Source organism: Indicator indicator, chromosome 6 (assembly GCF_027791375.1).
Source record: "Indicator indicator isolate 239-I01 chromosome 6, UM_Iind_1.1, whole genome shotgun sequence".
Taxonomy (NCBI): Eukaryota; Metazoa; Chordata; class Aves; order Piciformes; family Indicatoridae; genus Indicator; species Indicator indicator.
Genome location: NC_072015.1, coordinates 40,831,385 through 40,847,444, shown reverse-complemented (window position 1 = coordinate 40,847,444; position 16,060 = coordinate 40,831,385). Strand labels below are relative to the sequence as shown.

At 58.6% G+C, this 16,060-nt stretch overlaps 1 protein-coding gene across 1 annotated transcript in view; it reads left to right on the top strand.

Annotated features, from left to right (window-relative positions):
• Positions 1-16,060, top strand: part of DLGAP1 (DLG associated protein 1) — an 82,070-nt gene that overhangs the window by 45,058 nt on the left and 20,952 nt on the right. The window contains exon 5 of the mRNA XM_054381624.1: positions 15,636-16,009. Within this exon, the coding sequence (XP_054237599.1) occupies positions 15,636-16,009 (374 nt within the window). The remainder of the gene's footprint in view (positions 1-15,635; positions 16,010-16,060) is intronic.

Sequence of the window (16,060 nt, the reverse complement as noted above, 5' to 3'; positions counted from 1 at the left end):
CTCTCAGCCTTTGCTCCTCACACAGCTGCTCCAGGCCCCTCAGCAGCTCTGCAGCCTCCCCTGGACTCTCTCCAGCAGTTCCCTGTCTCTCTGGGACTCAGGAGCCCAGAGCTGGACCCAGCACTGCAGCTGTGGCCTCACTGGGGCAGAGCAGAGGGGCGGGAGAACCTCTGGGCCATACAACCAGATGGACATGGTTTGGTGATGCCCTGGAGAAGATGTGGTGCTGAGGGCCATGCTTTAGTGATGCCCTGGAGAAGATGTGGTGCTGAGGGCCATGCTTTAGTGATGCCCTGGAGAAGATGTGGTGCTGAGGGCCATGCTTTAGTGATGCCCTGGAGAAGATGTGGTGCTGAGGGCCATGCTTTAGTGATGCCCTGGAGAAGATGTGGTGCTGAGGGCCATGCTTTAGTGATGTCCTGGAGAAGATGTGGTGCTGAGGGCCATGCTTTAGTGATGTCCTGGAGAAGATGTGGTGCTGAGGGCCATGCTTTAGTGATGCCCTGGAGAAGATGTGGTTCTGAGGGCCATGCTTTAGTGGTGCCCTGGAGAAGATGTGGTTCTGAGGGCCATGCTTTAGTGATGCCCTGGAGAAGATGTGGTGCTGAGGGCCATGCTTTAGTGATGCCCTGGAGAAGATGTGGTTCTGAGGGCCATGCTTTAGTGGTGCCCTGGAGAAGATGTGGTGCTGAGGGCCATGCTTTAGTGATGCCCTGGAGAAGATGTGGTGCTGAGGGCCATGCTTTAGTGATGTCCTGGAGAAGATGTGGTGCTGAGGGCCATGCTTTAGTGATGCCCTGGAGAAGATGTGGTGCTGAGGGCCATGCTTTAGTGATGTCCTGGAGAAGATGTGGTTCTGAGGGCCATGCTTTAGTGATGCCCTGGAGAAGATGTGGTGCTGAGGGCCATGCTTTAGTGATGCCCTGGAGAAGATGTGCCTTGGCAGTGCTGGGTCAAGGGTTGGAAGGTCTGAAAGATCTCTTCCACCCAAAAGGATTCAGTGACTCCATGAGATGTAGTTCCCAGTGCTCACGGAAGTGGATCTGAGTAATCTGGAGAAGCTTTGAGGAGCATTTGTGCTTTGGAGGCTTAGCAGGAGCCAGAGGATTACAGCTGGGGAGACAAAAGGGCCGAGAGCTTAGGGCACATGAGAGGGGAGCGGTGTCACATCAAAGGTGTGGTGGTGTGGCTGCACACTCGCTGTGACACCAGGCGCCGGCCAGCCAGGCGGGACTTAAGGGTTGAGCCTTTGAGCTCTTTCCTGCGGTGTGCTTTCAGCCCCTGCCCCCCGGCGCTGGATGAAGGCAGAGCTCCCTGCGCTCGGCAGCGACCGATCCGCTTACAGCTGCCTGCTCGGCGGTGCAGGGGAGGAGGAAAAAAACAATGAAAACAACGCAAAAACACCCAAAACAACGACAAAAACCTCCCCCCTCAAACTCCAGACATTTAGGTCAGAGATAAAAAGCCTGATGTGTTGTTTGGGTCATGGAATCCCAGCATGGCTCAGGCTGGAAGGAACCTCAGAGCTCAGCTGCTCCAACCTCCCCACCATGCCCAGGGACACCTCTCAACCAGACTCAGCTGCTCAAGGCCTCATCCAGCCTGGCCTTTGACAGCCCCAGGGTGTTCCACAGCCTCCCTGGGCAGCCTGCTCCAGGATGATGCCCTGAGTCTTTGGAAAGGATTTCTCTTAAGCAGCCCAGCAAAGCAGCTTCTTCTCTTTGGCCCCTCAGGTATTTAGTCTTCATCTTGTCTTGCAGATTTGTTTTCATCATCTGATGGCACAACAGGAAGAAGTTCTTTGCTATGAGGGTGGTGGAAGACTGGAACAGGTTGCCCAGGGAGGTGGTGGAGGCCCCATCCCTGGAGTTATTCAAGGTCAGGCTTGATAGGGCTTTGAGCAACCTGCTCTAATTGAAGATGTCCATGCTGACTGCAGGAGGGTTGGAACAGATGTTGAAGGCAGGATGCTTCTAGGCTTGATGGATGCTGTCCAAAGCTTAAATCAACCCCAGCACAGGGTTGATGGTACCAGTGGCAACCATCTGCTACCCTGTGACAGGCAAGGGGCACAGAAGTGGAAGGCAGGAGGTGGCAGCTGAGCAGGAGGAGAAAGTTGTTTGGTGTGAGGGTGCTGGAGGCCTGGAGCAGGCTGCCCAGAGAGGTTGTGGAGTCTCCTGGTGTGGAGAGCTTCCAAGTCCCCCTGGGCACTGTGGTGCTGGGCAAGCTGCTGTGGGTGCCCTGCTGGAGCAGGGGTTGGGCTGGGGGAGCTCCAGAGGTCCCTTCCATCCCCTACCATGAGCAGCCAAGGCAAGAGCAGAGAGTTTGCAGCCAGCCTGTTGGCAGCTCAGCCCCTGGCAGTGCAGCGGCGGCACCACAAGAGGGCGCTCCTGACCCGCTGGAGAGCTGCGGGAGCACCAGCTGCGGGCTGCGGGGATGGCGAAGCGCCCGTGGGAGGTTTGTCAGCAGGGAAAACGCTCAGATGCCACGGCTCTGCCCTGGTGACACCCCGGTGCTGGTGCCCCCAGCAGGAGAAGGACGCAGAGCTGCTGGAGTGAGTCCAGAGGAGGCCACAAAGATGATCCAGGTGCTGGAGCAGCTCTGCTGTGAGGACAGGCTGTGAGGAGAACTCCCTGGAGCCTTCTTCTCTCCAGGCTGAACAAGCCCAACTCTCCCAGTCTGGCCTCACAGCAGAAGGCTTCCAGCCCTGCCAGCATTGCTGTGGCCTCCTGGATCTGCTCTAAGCAGTCCATGTCTCTCCTGTGCTGAGGGTCATGCCCTGGGCTCTCCATGGACAGGTTCTTGCAACTGTTGCAATTGCAGTGACTGACTGAAGGAAACCACCCTGCAACAGTACTCAAGGTGACCCTGTGCCAGTGTCCTCTAGGAAAGGTGGGAAGCTTCTCCAGATCACCACTCACCTTCCAGTGCAGTGGATTGAAGTGAAGACTCACTTCTGCCTAGGATCAGGTGACAGAGGGAGAGGACATGGCCTGAAATGGTGCCAGGGGAGGTTCAGGTTGGAGATGAGGAACAATTTCTGTGCTGCAAGAGTGGTCAGGGATTGGCACAGGCTGCCCAGGGAGGAGATGGAGTCCCCATCCCTGGAGGGGTTCAAGAAATGTGTGTCCATGGCCCTTGGGCCCAGGGTTTGGTGGTCATGGTGGTGCTGGGCTGATGGTTGGACTCAGTGATCTCCAAAGGCTTTTCCAACCCAAACAACTCTGTGATTCCATGACTCTGTGGAGTGAAGACCAGCTCCTTCAACAACTCAGCTGGCTGTTCAGGAGAAGGCTTCAAAGTTCTCTTCCCTTCTCCCAAGGCTTTTCAGTAGGAACCACCCTTTCACAGAGGGACATCAAAGTGAAGCCAGGCTGAGCTGCCCAGGGGAGGGACTGTGCCACCAAACCATTCTCTCTTCAGCAGCTGTGGTGCAGGTGTGATGGCAATGAGCTAGGTGAGGCAGCTTCACCCCAGCTCAGCAGCACAAAGAGAGGCTCTTGGCATCCTTCCCCTGGTGAATGGGGAAGGTGCTTCCTGCACTCAGCTGGCTGCCTGCCTGCTGTCTTGGGGGTCTGCTCCAAGGTCTGGGTGTCCCTGGAGATGGCTGCTTGATTGCTGGGGCAGTGACTCAGGAGCAGGCACCAAAACTAGCCAGGCAGGAAAGCTGCTGCTTCTGATAGCTCAAACAGGACCACAAGAAGATTGGAGTCAAATTCTCTTCCTCGTTACATCAAGGTGAGGTAGAGGAGGAGCAATATGTGAGGAGAAGCAAGGTGTGAAGAGGTGATGTGGGGCCTGCTGAACTTCACAGAAACCTCTCTGCAGACCAGAGGGACAGAGAACTGCTGGAAGAGTCCAGGGCAGGCTGCAGAGCTGCTGAGGGGCCTGGAGCAGCTGTGTGAGGAGCAAAGGCTGAGAGCCCTGGGGCTGTGCAGCCTGCAGAAGAGCAGCCCCAGAGGGCATCTGAGCAATGCTCAGCAAGAGCTGAAGGAGCTGTGGGGGGCAAGAGGCTGGGGCCAGGCTCTGCTGAGTGGTGCCCAGGGACAGGCCAAGGGGCACAGAGTGGAAGGCAGGAGGTGGCAGCTGAGCAGGAGGAGAAAGTTGTTTGGTGTGAGGGTGCTGGAGGCCTGGAGCAGGCTGCCCAGAGAGGTTGTGGAGTCTCCTGGTGTGGAGAGCTTCCAACCCCCCCTGGGCACTGTGCTGCTGGGCAAGCTGCTGTGGGTGCCCTGCTGGAGCAGGGGTTGGGCTGGGGGAGCTCCAGAGGTGTCCTTCAACTCCACCATGGTGGGGTTCTAGGATTTCCTGTAAGAATGGTTTGGGTAGGAAGGGACCTTCCAAGCTCATCCAGTCCAACTCCCTGCAGCCAGCAGGGACCTCCCCAACCAGAGCAGGCTGCCCAGAGCCCCAAACAACCTGACCTGCAGTGGTGCCAGCCATGGGGCAGCTCCCACCTCTCTGGGCAGCCTGGGCCAGGCTCTCCCCACCCTCAGTGTCAAACATTTCTGCCTTCTCTCCACTCTCAATCTCCCTCTTGGAGTCCAAACCATCCCCCCTTGGCCTGGCACCACAGGCCCTGGCCAGCACTCTGTCCCCATCTGATACGTAGCCTGTGGTGTGAGCTAGAGGAAGGACAAAACTGACGCAGCTCAGCACATGCCTGAGGGACCTTCTGGTGGTGAGAAGCTGTGGTGTTGCAGCTCCACTGCAGCCTGGTGTCCTTTCCTCCTCTCCCAGCTGTCACACACAGCACCCATGCTGCAGCCTCCCCTCTGCCCTGGGCCAAGCCTTCCCTCCACAGCTCCTTGAGCCGTGCAGAGGAGCATTGCAGGGGTGACAGGGGAGGAGAGAAGCAGCAGCAGAGCAAAGCTGTTTGTCCTGGGGAAGCTGTGATGAAAGCCAGCAGCAGCTGGTGGGCCTGGGAGGCTGCTTTGAAGCCATGGCTGCGGCACTGTGCTGGGATGTGAGGCTGCCTGGGAAGCTCTTGGGTTTCCTTGGCAAATCCAAAGTGCCCCAGATGACATCAGCTGCAGGGTGCTGAGAAGGCCAGGCTGGGATGGCTGAGGCTTGTCTCTCACAGCCCTTAAGTGATTGCAGATGTTTGGGGGAAGGCTGCAGAGCAGGAGGCTCCTCAGGCTTGTGCGTGTGAGGAGGGAAAGTGGGGACAGACTTGGCCATGGCAGGGCAGGGTCTGGAGAGCAGGGCTGGGGAGCAGAGCTGAGGGAGCTGAGGCATGTTTGATGAGAGAAAGAGGAGGCTGAGGGAGACCTCATTGCTCTCTGCAGCTCCCTGAGAGGAGGCTGGAGCCAGGTGGGGGTTGGGCTCTGCTCCCAAGGAACAAGGGACAGAATGAGAGGAAATAGCCTCAAGTTGCCTCAGGGGAGGTTTAAGTTGGACATGAGGAACGATTTTGTCCCCTTGAGGACTGTCAAGACCTGGTCCAGGGTGCCCAGGGCAGTGGTGGAGTCTCCATGCCTGGAGGGGTTTCTGAGCCCTGGAGATGCAGTGCTGAGGGCCATGAGTTGAGGCCTTGAGCAGCTGAGTCTAGCTGAGAGGTGTCCCTGGACATGGCAGGGGGTTGGAGCAGAGGAGCTCTGAGGTCCCTTCCTGCCTGAGCCGTCCTGGGATTCTGTCATCAGCAAGTTCAAGCACTGAGTTTAATTCAGTGCTGCTCTGGGCAAGGGCTGGGGGGTGGGGGGAAAGGGAGGTTGATGTAGCTCTGGAAGATGTCATCCAGAGGAGCTGCTGCTTTCTTTGGGGGCTGTTTTTTCCCTGCCTTGCATGAGGAGCTCAGTGCAGAGCCAGGCATCTGTGGGCCATGCCCTGTGCAGGGCTGGTGACAATGGCAGCGTTTCAGTGGGGTCCCTCCGTGGGTGACGTCACTTGTTTGGCTTTCCCCTGCCCAGGCAGCCAGAGAGGAGCTGTGGAGGCAGCAGCCCTGCTGGAGAAGGGCCTGGCAGCAAGCCCAGCCCTGCTCAGCACATCAAAGGCTCTTCCCTTGGCTCTGGAGCAACCGGAAAAGCAGCTGCCCGGTGTCCTTCCAGCATCCTTCGCTCCTTCCCCCTCTGCCAGCAGCTCCTCCTTGCACCCCTCCTCACCAATAGTCTCATTTTCGCCCTTGCCAAGGTCCTTGGAAGGGAGAATCCTCTTGGTTGCTACCTGCAGCTCCCAGGATCTGGAGCTGCTGTGCTTCTCACAGCCTCTTCCTCCTCCTCCTGCCGGAGACCTCCCAGCTGCTGGCTGGCAGAGGAGGCAGAGCCCAAAGGGACAAGCAGTGGTTACAAACCACAGGCTGCCTTCCAAGCCACCAGCCATGGAGGAGTTCCATCTGGAAAAGGACTCCTAGTGCCAAAGCAACACAAGAGCCACACTTTGAAAGCCTTCCCACTGCCCTCCTGGGGAAAAAATGCAGAGTGAGGCTGTCTCTGTGGGCTCCTTGGTGGTGCTTTTCCCTTTTAAAGCCATGGCTGCTCCCCCCTGAGCTGCTGGCTGCTCCCTCCTGAGCTGCTGCTGCTGCTCCCTCCTGAGCTGCTGCTGCTGCTCCCTCCTGAGCTGCTGCTGACTGCTCCCTCCTGAGCTGCTGCTGCTGCTCCCTCCTGAGCTGCTGCTGCTCCCTCCAGAGCTGCTGCTGCTCCCTCCAGAGCTGCTGCTGCTGCTCCCTCCAGAGCTGCTGCTGCTCCCTCCTGAGCTGCTGCTGCTGCTCCCTCCTGAGCTGCTGCTGCTGCTCCCTCCAGAGCTGCTGCTGCTGCTCCCTCCAGAGCTGCTGCTGCTCCCTCCAGAGCTGCTGCTGGCTGCTCCCTCCTGAGCTGCTGCTGCTCCCTCCAGAGCTGCTGCTGCTCCCTCCAGAGCTGCTGCTGCTGCTCCCTCCAGAGCTGCTGCTGCTCCCTCCAGAGCTGCTGCTGCTGCTCCCTCCAGAGCTGCTGCTGCTCCCTCCTGAGCTGCTGCTGCTGCTCCCTCCTGAGCTGCTGCTGCTGCTCCCTCCAGAGCTGCTGCTGCTCCCTCCTGAGCTGCTGCTGCTGCTCCCTCCTGAGCTGCTGCTGCTGCTCCCTCCTGAGCTGCTGCTGACTGCTCCCTCCAGAGCTGCTGCTCCCTCCTGAGCTGCTGGCTGCTCCCTCCAGAGCTGCTGCTGCTGCTCCCTCCAGAGCTGCTGCTGACTGCTCCCTCCAGAGCTGCTGCTGGCTGCTCCCTCCTGAGCTGCTGCTGGCTGCTCCCTCCAGAGCTGCTGCTGACTGCTCCCTCCAGAGCTGCTGCTGGCTGCTCCCTCCTGAGCTGCTGCTGCTCCCTCCTGAGCTGCTGCTGCTCCCTCCAGAGCTGCTGCTGCTCCCTCCAGAGCTGCTGCTGCTGCTCCCTCCTGTGCTGCTGGCTGCTCCCTCCTGAGCTGCTGCTGCTGCTCCCTCCAGAGCTGCTGCTGCTCCCTCCAGAGCTGCTGCTGCTCCCTCCAGAGCTGCTGCTGCTCCCTCCAGAGCTGCTGCTGACTGCTCCCTCCAGAGCTGCTGCTGACTGCTCCCTCCTGAGCTGCTGGCTGCTCCCTCCTGAGCTGCTGCTGGCTGCTCCCTCCAGAGCTGCTGGCTGCTCCCTCCAGAGCTGCTGCTGGCTGCTCCCTCCAGAGCTGCTGCTGCTCCCTCCAGAGCTGCTGCTGCTCCCTCCAGAGCTGCTGCTGGCTGCTCCCTCCAGAGCTGCTGCTGGCTGCTCCCTCCAGAGCTGCTGCTGCTCCCTCCAGAGCTGCTCCTGCTCCCTCCAGAGCTGCTGCTGGCTGCTCCCTCCAGAGCTGCTGCTGCTCCCTCCTGAGCTGCTGCTGCTGCTCCCTCCAGAGCTGCTGCTGGCTGCTCCCTCCAGAGCTGCTGCTGCTCCCTCCAGAGCTGCTGCTGCTGCTCCCTCCAGAGCTGCTGCTGACTGCTCCCTCCAGAGCTGCTGCTGACTGCTCCCTCCTGAGCTGCTGACTGCTCCCTCCTGAGCTGCTGCTGCTCCCTCCAGAGCTGCTGCTGGCTGCTCCCTCCAGAGCTGCTGCTGCTCCCTCCTGAGCTGCTGCTGCTGCTCCCTCCAGAGCTGCTGCTGGCTGCTCCCTCCAGAGCTGCTGCTGGCTGCTCCCTCCAGAGCTGCTGCTGGCTGCTCCCTCCAGAGCTGCTGCTGCTCCCTCCAGAGCTGCTGCTGGCTGCTCCCTCCTGAGCTGCTGCTGGCTGCTCCCTCCAGAGCTGCTGCTGACTGCTCCCTCCAGAGCTGCTGCTGCTCCCTCCAGAGCTGCTGCTGGCTGCTCCCTCCTGAGCTGCTGCTGCTCCCTCCAGAGCTGCTGCTGGCTGCTCCCTCCTGAGCTGCTGCTGACTGCTCCCTCCTGAGCTGCTGCTGCTCCCTCCTGAGCTGCTGCTGACTGCTCCCTCCTGAGCTGCTGCTGCTCCCTCCTGAGCTGCTGCTGACTGCTCCCTCCAGAGCTGCTGCTGCTCCCTCCAGAGCTGCTGCTGCTGCTCCCTCCAGAGCTGCTGCTGACTGCTCCCTCCTGAGCTGCTGACTGCTCCCTCCTGAGCTGCTGCTGGCTGCTCCCTCCAGAGCTGCTGCTGGCTGCTCCCTCCTGAGCTGCTGCTGCTCCCTCCAGAGCTGCTGCTGCTGCTCCCTCCAGAGCTGCTGCTGGCTGCTCCCTCCAGAGCTGCTGCTGGCTGCTCCCTCCTGAGCTGCTGCTGGCTGCTCCCTCCAGAGCTGCTGCTGGCTGCTCCCTCCAGAGCTGCTGCTGCTCCCTCCAGAGCTGCTGCTGCTGCTCCCTCCAGAGCTGCTGCTGGCTGCTCCCTCCAGAGCTGCTGCTGCTGCTCCCTCCAGAGCTGCTGCTGCTGCTCCCTCCAGAGCTGCTGCTGGCTGCTGCCTCCAGAGCTGCTGCTCCCTCCCTGCTCCTCACCCTGGTCCCTCCTCACTGAGGAGAAAGCTCTTTGGTCTGAGGGTGCTTGAGGCCTGGAGCAGGCTGCCCAGGGAGGTTGTGGAGTCTCCTCTGCAGAGCTCCCAGCCCCAGCTGGATGTGTTGCTGTGTGCCCTGCCCTGAGTGATGCTGCTTTGGCAGGGGGGTTGGACTGAGGGAGCTCCAGAGGTCCCTTCCCACCCACCCACATGCTGGGATTTTTATGGTTCAATGGATTTCTGTATTACAGGAGCCAGCAAGGTGCCCTCTCTGCCAGGAAGGCCAATGGTCTCCTGCAGTGCATGAAGAGGATTTCTCAGACATGGCTGTTTGCCATTCCAGTGCAGCTCAGGCTTTGGCTGGGGGGTGGTGGTGCTGTGGGCCTTGGCATAGCTCCTGATGCTGGGAGAGTTGAGTTGTCCTCATCTGACAGAAGGTCTCCTGGAGCCTTCTCTCCTCCAGGCTGAGCTATCCCAACTCTCCCAACCTCTCTTCCAGCCCTGCCAGCATTGCTGTGGCCTCCCCTGGCCCTGCTCCAACAGGTCCCTGGCTGTGCTGTGCTGAGGGTTCCAGGGCTGCCCCAGCCCTGCAGGAAGGGTCACAACAGAGCAGAGGCACAGAATTCCACCCCACTCCTTCCCCAATTAGTCCATTTTCTTTTTGCCTCCAAAGCAGCACAATTCTGTTAAGTAACTTTGAATTTGCACTTCCATTTCTCCTGGCATTCCTTACCCTGGTTGAGGAGGATGCCAAAGGAGCAGAATATTGCCAACCTCCCTCAGCCCTTGAAGGGTCCAAGGCACTGCCTGGATCTGAGCTCTTCACAAATGTTCATCTGCTTTGAGGTTCTCCTGGGCAACCCAGCTCAGGAGCTTTGTGTTTGCCTGCTGCTGTTTGCTCCTGAGGGCTTCACCTCCCCAGCAGGCATGTTCAGACAGCTGAGGAGCTCCTCAGATCCAAGCATTCAACCCCAGGCCCCATTGTTGTTATGCAATCTGGGATTTATTTTCTTTCTTTCTCTTGTTTTGGTGGTTGGATTTTGATTTGTTTTGTTTTGTTTTTTTTGTCATTAGACTTCCTTCTGAGCTGGGGTTGGTTGACACTCCCTGTTCTGAATTCCTGTCCCATGAGCTCCTTGTTTGGCAATGTTGGCTAGGAGGACAAGCACCAGGACTTGGGGTTTGGGGTTTGGGGTTTGTTGTTTTTTTTTTTTTTTTCCAGTCTGGAGAAAGTGTGGGTGGGGGTTTGGGTGATTTTTTTGTTTTGTTTTGTGGTGGTGGTTTTTTGGTGGGTTTTTTTCGTGGGTTTTCTTTTCTCTACATGCCTGGCAATAAACTGTAAGCCCAAGGCAGAGTCACAAGATGAAAAGGAAAGGGAGAGCATGGCTGGGGAAGTGGATCCGGCTGCAGTTGGTGCTTTGGGAAGGCAAGAGGATTTCTGAGCATGACTTAACTAGTCTCTGGATTAAACCTTGCCTGTGCCCTAGCAGAGGAATGCAGGGCTCTGGAAGAGAAGGTTCAGAGATTCATAGAATGCTTTGGGTTGGAAGGGACCTTGAAGATCATCCAGTTCCAACCCCCCTGCCATGGGCAGGGACACCTCCCACCAGCCCAGCTTGATCAAGGCCTCATCCAACCTCATCCAACAGGCTGAGAGAGTTGGGGCTGCTCAGCCTGGAGAGGAGAAGGTTCCAGGGAGACCTCAGAGCAGCCTTCCAGTACCTGAAGGGGCTACTTCCAGCTGGGAAGGGACTTTTGACAGGGACCTGTAGTGCCAGGACAAAGGACAATGGCTTTGAGCTAGGAGAGGTGAGATTGAGAATGGAGAGGAGGAAGAAATTCTTGATAGTGAGGGTGGGGAAACACTGGAAGAGGTTGTCCAGGGAGGCTGTGGAGTCTCCATCTCTGAAGGTGTTCAAGGCCAGGCTGGATGAGGCCTTGAGCAACCTGTGCTGGTGGTGAGAGGTGTCCCTGCCCATGGCAGGGGGCTGGAGCTGGATGGTCTTGGAGGTCCCTTCCAACCTGAGCCATTCAGTGATGCTGTGAAAAGCTGGGCCATGTGCTGACCACCTGAGAGGGCAGAAGTTGTTTCTGATTAACTCCTTGTCTAGAGGGGAGAGCTGAGACCACCTGGCCTCAGCTGTCCAGCCAGAGCAGCTTCCATGCAGAGCTTCTCTCCTCGATCCCTGCCCAAGCAGAGATGTATCAGGGCACTTGCCCAGCCCTGGCAGTGCACTTCCTGCTCTCAGTTAAACCAAGGCTCCTCTGCAGAGCCCCTGCAAAGCTTCCTCCCTTCAAGCAAGGACTTCTCCACCTGCCTCATGCAGCCCATGATCCTGTAATCACAGAGTCATGGAATGGTAGGGCTGGGAAGGGACCTCTGGAGCTCTTCCAGTCCATCCCCCCTGCTAAAGCAGGGCTCCCACAGTAGCTTGCCCAGCATCTCAAGGTCATAGGACCACAGAAGTGTTGAGGTTGGAAGAGACTTTGGAGCTCATCCAGTGCAGCCTCTCACCCAGAGCCCACAGTCCCAGCACTGCTAAGCTGCTACCACCAAACCAGGTCCCTCAGCACCACCTCCATGCTAGAGACATTCCTCCTGCTCATACTCCACACTGGGACATGATAACTATCCAGGACTGCTCAGTCTTAACACAGAGAATTATAGAACCATTTAGGCTGGAGAAGGCCTCTGAGATCACCCAGTCCAACATCAACCCAACCCCACCATGGCCACCAAACCCTGGCCCCAAGGGCCGTGGCCACACATTCTTGAACCCCTCCAGGGATGGGGACTCCACCACCTCCCTGGGCAGCCTGGGCCAGAGCCTGAGAACCCTTGCTGGGAAAGAATTGTTTCTAATATCCAACCTGGCCAGCTGGGCTTGGAAGCTCTCCACACAAGGAGACTCCACAACCTCTCTGGGCAGCCTGCTCCAGGCCTCCAGCACCCTCACACCAAACAACTTTCTCCTCCTGCTCAGGTGGAACATGCTGTGTGGGCCTCCTCCCTCAGAGTCCTCCTGCCAGGTGGACCATGTCTGCTGCAGGAGAGCTGGGTGGAGGAGCTCCAAGGGCAGGAGGCAAGCTGGGTGAGGTGCTCTGCCTGCTCCAAGTGCTCAGACTCTGTGGGCTGCACCAGGAGAGCATCAGGGCTTTGTCATCTCTCCTCAGGAGACCTCCTGCCACAGAATCAGTGTGTCAGGGGCTGGAAGGGACCTCCAGAGATCATCCAGTCCAACCCCCCTGAGCAGGATCACCTAAAGCAGATCACACAAGAACACATCCAGATGGGGTTGGAAGCTCTCCAGAGAAGGAGACTTCACAACCCCCCTGGGCAGCCGGCTCCAGGGCTCCAGCACCCTCAGAGGGGAAAAAAAAAATCCCTCCTCCTGTTTCCACGGAAATTCTCATAGAACATACATGGAACTCAGCTTCCACCACTGCTCCTTATGCTGGCATTGGGCATCACCCAGCAGAGCCTGGCTCCAGCCTCTGGGCACTGCCCCTGCACATCTTCACCACCAGCCATGAGGTCTTTCATTTTCCAAGCAGTTCAGCATTTCAACCCCCAGCCCACAGGTCCTTCAGGTTGCCATGTCAGGAGCTGCCACGCTCCCAGCAGCACTTGGATCCCAACAGGACACACCACAGCCCTCCCAACCCTGCCCTTGTGTGCTGCAGGCTGGGGAGGGCTCCTTGGCTCCTGCCTTCCTCATTCAGTTGCCTCCAGCAGCGAGCCAAGCACTGTGGTGGTGGTGGTGGTGGTGGTGCTGAGGAGTGCTGGGGGATGACATCACTTCCAGTAACCAAGTGCCTGAGGCTCCTTGCTGCCTGCCACGCTCCGCTGGGACCTGCTGGGTGACTCCAGGAAGCTGGGGATGAGTTGGGACTTGCTGGAGGAACCTCGGCTCCTCCTCTTGCCACTTCCACTGCCTGCTCTGTTCAGTTCTCTCCTTCCTCTGCAGGACAAATTCAGGTGGTTTTAGACTGGAGCTAAGGGAGAATTATTTAGTAGGAGGGTGGTGAGACTCTGGCACAGGCTGCCCAGGAAGGCTGTGGATGCCTCCTGTCTGGGAGTGCTCAAGGCCAGGCTGGATGAGGCCTTGAGCAGCTGAGTCTAGCTGAGAGGTGTCCCTGGGCATGGCATGGGGTTGGAGCTGCATGATCTTTAAGGTTCCTTCCAACCTTCTCAGGACAGGAACTGCAAAGGGCAGGCTGCAAAGCTGCTGAGGGGCCTGGAGCAGCTGTGTGAGGAGCAAAGGGTGAGAGCCCTGGGGCTGTGCAGCCTGCAGAAGAGCAGCCCCAGAGGGCATCTGAGCAATGCTCAGCAAGAGCTGAAGGAGCTGTGGGGGGCAAGAGGCTGGGGCCAGGCTCTGCTGAGTGGTGCCCAGGGACAGGCTAAGGGGCACAGAGTGGAAGGCAGGAGGTGGCAGCTGAGCAGGAGGAGAAAGTTGTTTGGTGTGAGGGTGCTGGAGGCCTGGAGCAGGCTGCCCAGAGAGGTTGTGGAGTCTCCTGGTGTGGAGAGCTTCCAACCCCCCCTGGGCACTGTGCTGCTGGGCAAGCTGCTGTGGGTGCCCTGCTGGAGCAGGGGCTGGGCTGGGGCAGCTCCAGAGCTCCCTTGCCACCCCTAGCATTCTGGGGTTGTCATCCTTTCCTCTCCTTCCAGGTCCTGGACTTGCCATGAATGTGTTACAAACCACCCCTGTCAGGTGCCCACTGACCCTGAGCTAACACCTGGCAGGTTCCTGTTCAGCCACCTCCTCCCCCCCAGGTGCTGTGGTTTGTGTCTGGAGCTCCAGCAGTGCTTTCATACCCTACCCCCTCTCAAACCCTTCATTCTTTTTCCTGTTTGCCATCAGCAGCCAACGTGTTCCCCGTGGGTTCAGGCACATTAGGAGCAAACCTACCCCTTCCAAGCCCCATGGATTCCATGCCCCACAAACCCCTTTTGGGGGCTGCAGCCTCTCTTGCAGCTCTGGGAAGGTGTGATCCCCATGGATCTGAGCTAGGCAAATGGAGACCACGCTGCTTTCTGGCTCAGCAAGCACCTCCCATGCAGGCAGGGAGCAGAGCAGCTGTGCTGGAGGTGCCTTTCATGTGGGTGGCATCCAGGGCTGCCAATTCCAATGAGCTGCTGCAGCCCTCCTTGCCCTGTGATGACTGCTGGTAGGAATTCATCTGAAGGTGTTTCTGTCTGAACTTTGCACAGGTTCATGCCTGCATTTATTGTGTGTACAAAATGAAGCAGCTCAGGATCCTTTTTGGTTTTGGTCTTCTTCTTGGGCTTGCTTTCCTCAGCTGGGAGCATTCCAGGATTTGAGGAATGCAGAGCTGCCAGCTAGCCCTCAGAGGAAGGTGGGTTTCTCATGGTTTGAAAGGAGAGAAGGGCAGATTTAGGTTGGATGTGAGGAAGAAGTTCTGCACCAGGAGGCTGCTGGAACACTGCAGCAGGTTGCCCAGGGAGGTGGTTGAGGCTGCATCCCTGGAGATATTCAAGGTGAGGCTCAAAAGGGCTCTGAGCAACCTGATCTAGTGGAGGATGTCCCTGCTGAGTGCAGGGGGCTTGGACTGGATGAGCTTTGGAGGTCCTTTCCCAGCCAAACCATTAAAGAATTCTGTGGACCTCTGGAGCTCCCCCAGCCCAACCCCTGCTCCAGCAGGGCACCCACAGCAGCTTGCCCAGCATCACAGTGCCCAGGGGGGTTGGACCTCTCCACACCAGGAGACTCCACAACCTCTCTGGGCAGCCTGCTCCAGGCCTCCAGCACCCTCACACCAAACAACTTTCTCCTCCTGCTCAGCTGCCACCTCCTGCCTTCCACTCTGTGCCCCTTGGCCTGTCCCTGGGCACCACTCAGCAGAGCCTGGCCCCAGCCTCTTGCCCCCCACAGCTCCTTCAGCTCTTGCTGAGCATTGCTCAGATGCCCTCTGGGGCTGCTCTTCTGCAGGCTGCACAGCCCCAGGGCTCTCAGCCTTTGCTCCTCACACAGCTGCTCCAGGCCCCTCAGCACCTCTGCAGCCTGCCCTGGACTCTCTCCAGCAGTTCCCTGTCCCTCTGGCACTGGGGAGCACAGCACTGGACCCAGTGGGTCTGGTGGGCAGGGCAGAGCAGAGGGGCAGGAGAACCTCCCTTGCCCTGCTGGCCACACTCTTCTCCATGCCCCTCAGGACACCTTATAGCAAGAACTGCCTGAGTCCTAGCATGTAGAGTTTGACCTAAGATGTCTTGGAGATGTCTCTGTGCTCAGACAAAAGGCAGTCCCAGATCTTCTCTAAGCTGGGTAGATCCAGCAGGACAGGGCAGAGAGACAGCAAACAATTGCAGGGAGAGCTGCTGGAGCAGAGCTCAGCCAGGAGAAGTGGTTGGAGACTCAGCATCCTCCCCAGCCTTGTCTGGATGCCGTGGGCAGCACAGAAGTGATGGTGGAAGTTGCTCCCATGGGGGCTTAGAGCAGTTAGGAGAAAACCTCCTGGAGAAGAGTAAGGAGGAACTTGGCTAGCAGGCCATTTCTGTGCCTCTCCTGCTGGTGCTGCCAGCCACACTGGCAGGAGCAGAGGGTACTGGTGAGTGAGATGTTCCCATGGAGCTCTTGGGACCTCTGTGCCTGGCAGCATCCTCCTTGCACACTGTGCCTACACTGACTGAGGCTTGAAGATCCTGCTTGTGTCCATGATTGCCTGCAGCACATCCCTAACTGGAGGCCTCTCCTGTGTTGTTTTGTTGTTTTTGGTTGTTTTTTTTCCTCCCCCCTCAGTGTCATCCTGTATCACCACCTACAAGAAGACCCCACCCCCGGTGCCCCCCCGGACCACCACCAAACCTTTCATCTCCATCACCGCCCAGAGCAGCACAGAGTCTGCCCAGGATGCCTACATGGATGGGCACGGGCAGAGGGGGGACATCATCAGCCAGTCTGGGCTCAGCAACTCCACGGAGAGCCTGGACAGCATGAAGGCCCTGACGGCTGCCATCGAGGCTGCCAATGCCCAGATCCATGGCCCTGCCAGCCAGCACCTGGGCAGCAACACTGCCACCGTCACCACCACCGCCACCATCGCCACCGTGGCCGTGGAGGACAGGAAGAAAGATCTCTTCAAGAAGAACAGATGCTTGTCCATTGGCATACAGGTGAGGGGGGGGTGGCTCCTGCCTGGCTTTCTCCTGCTGCTTCTGCCCAGC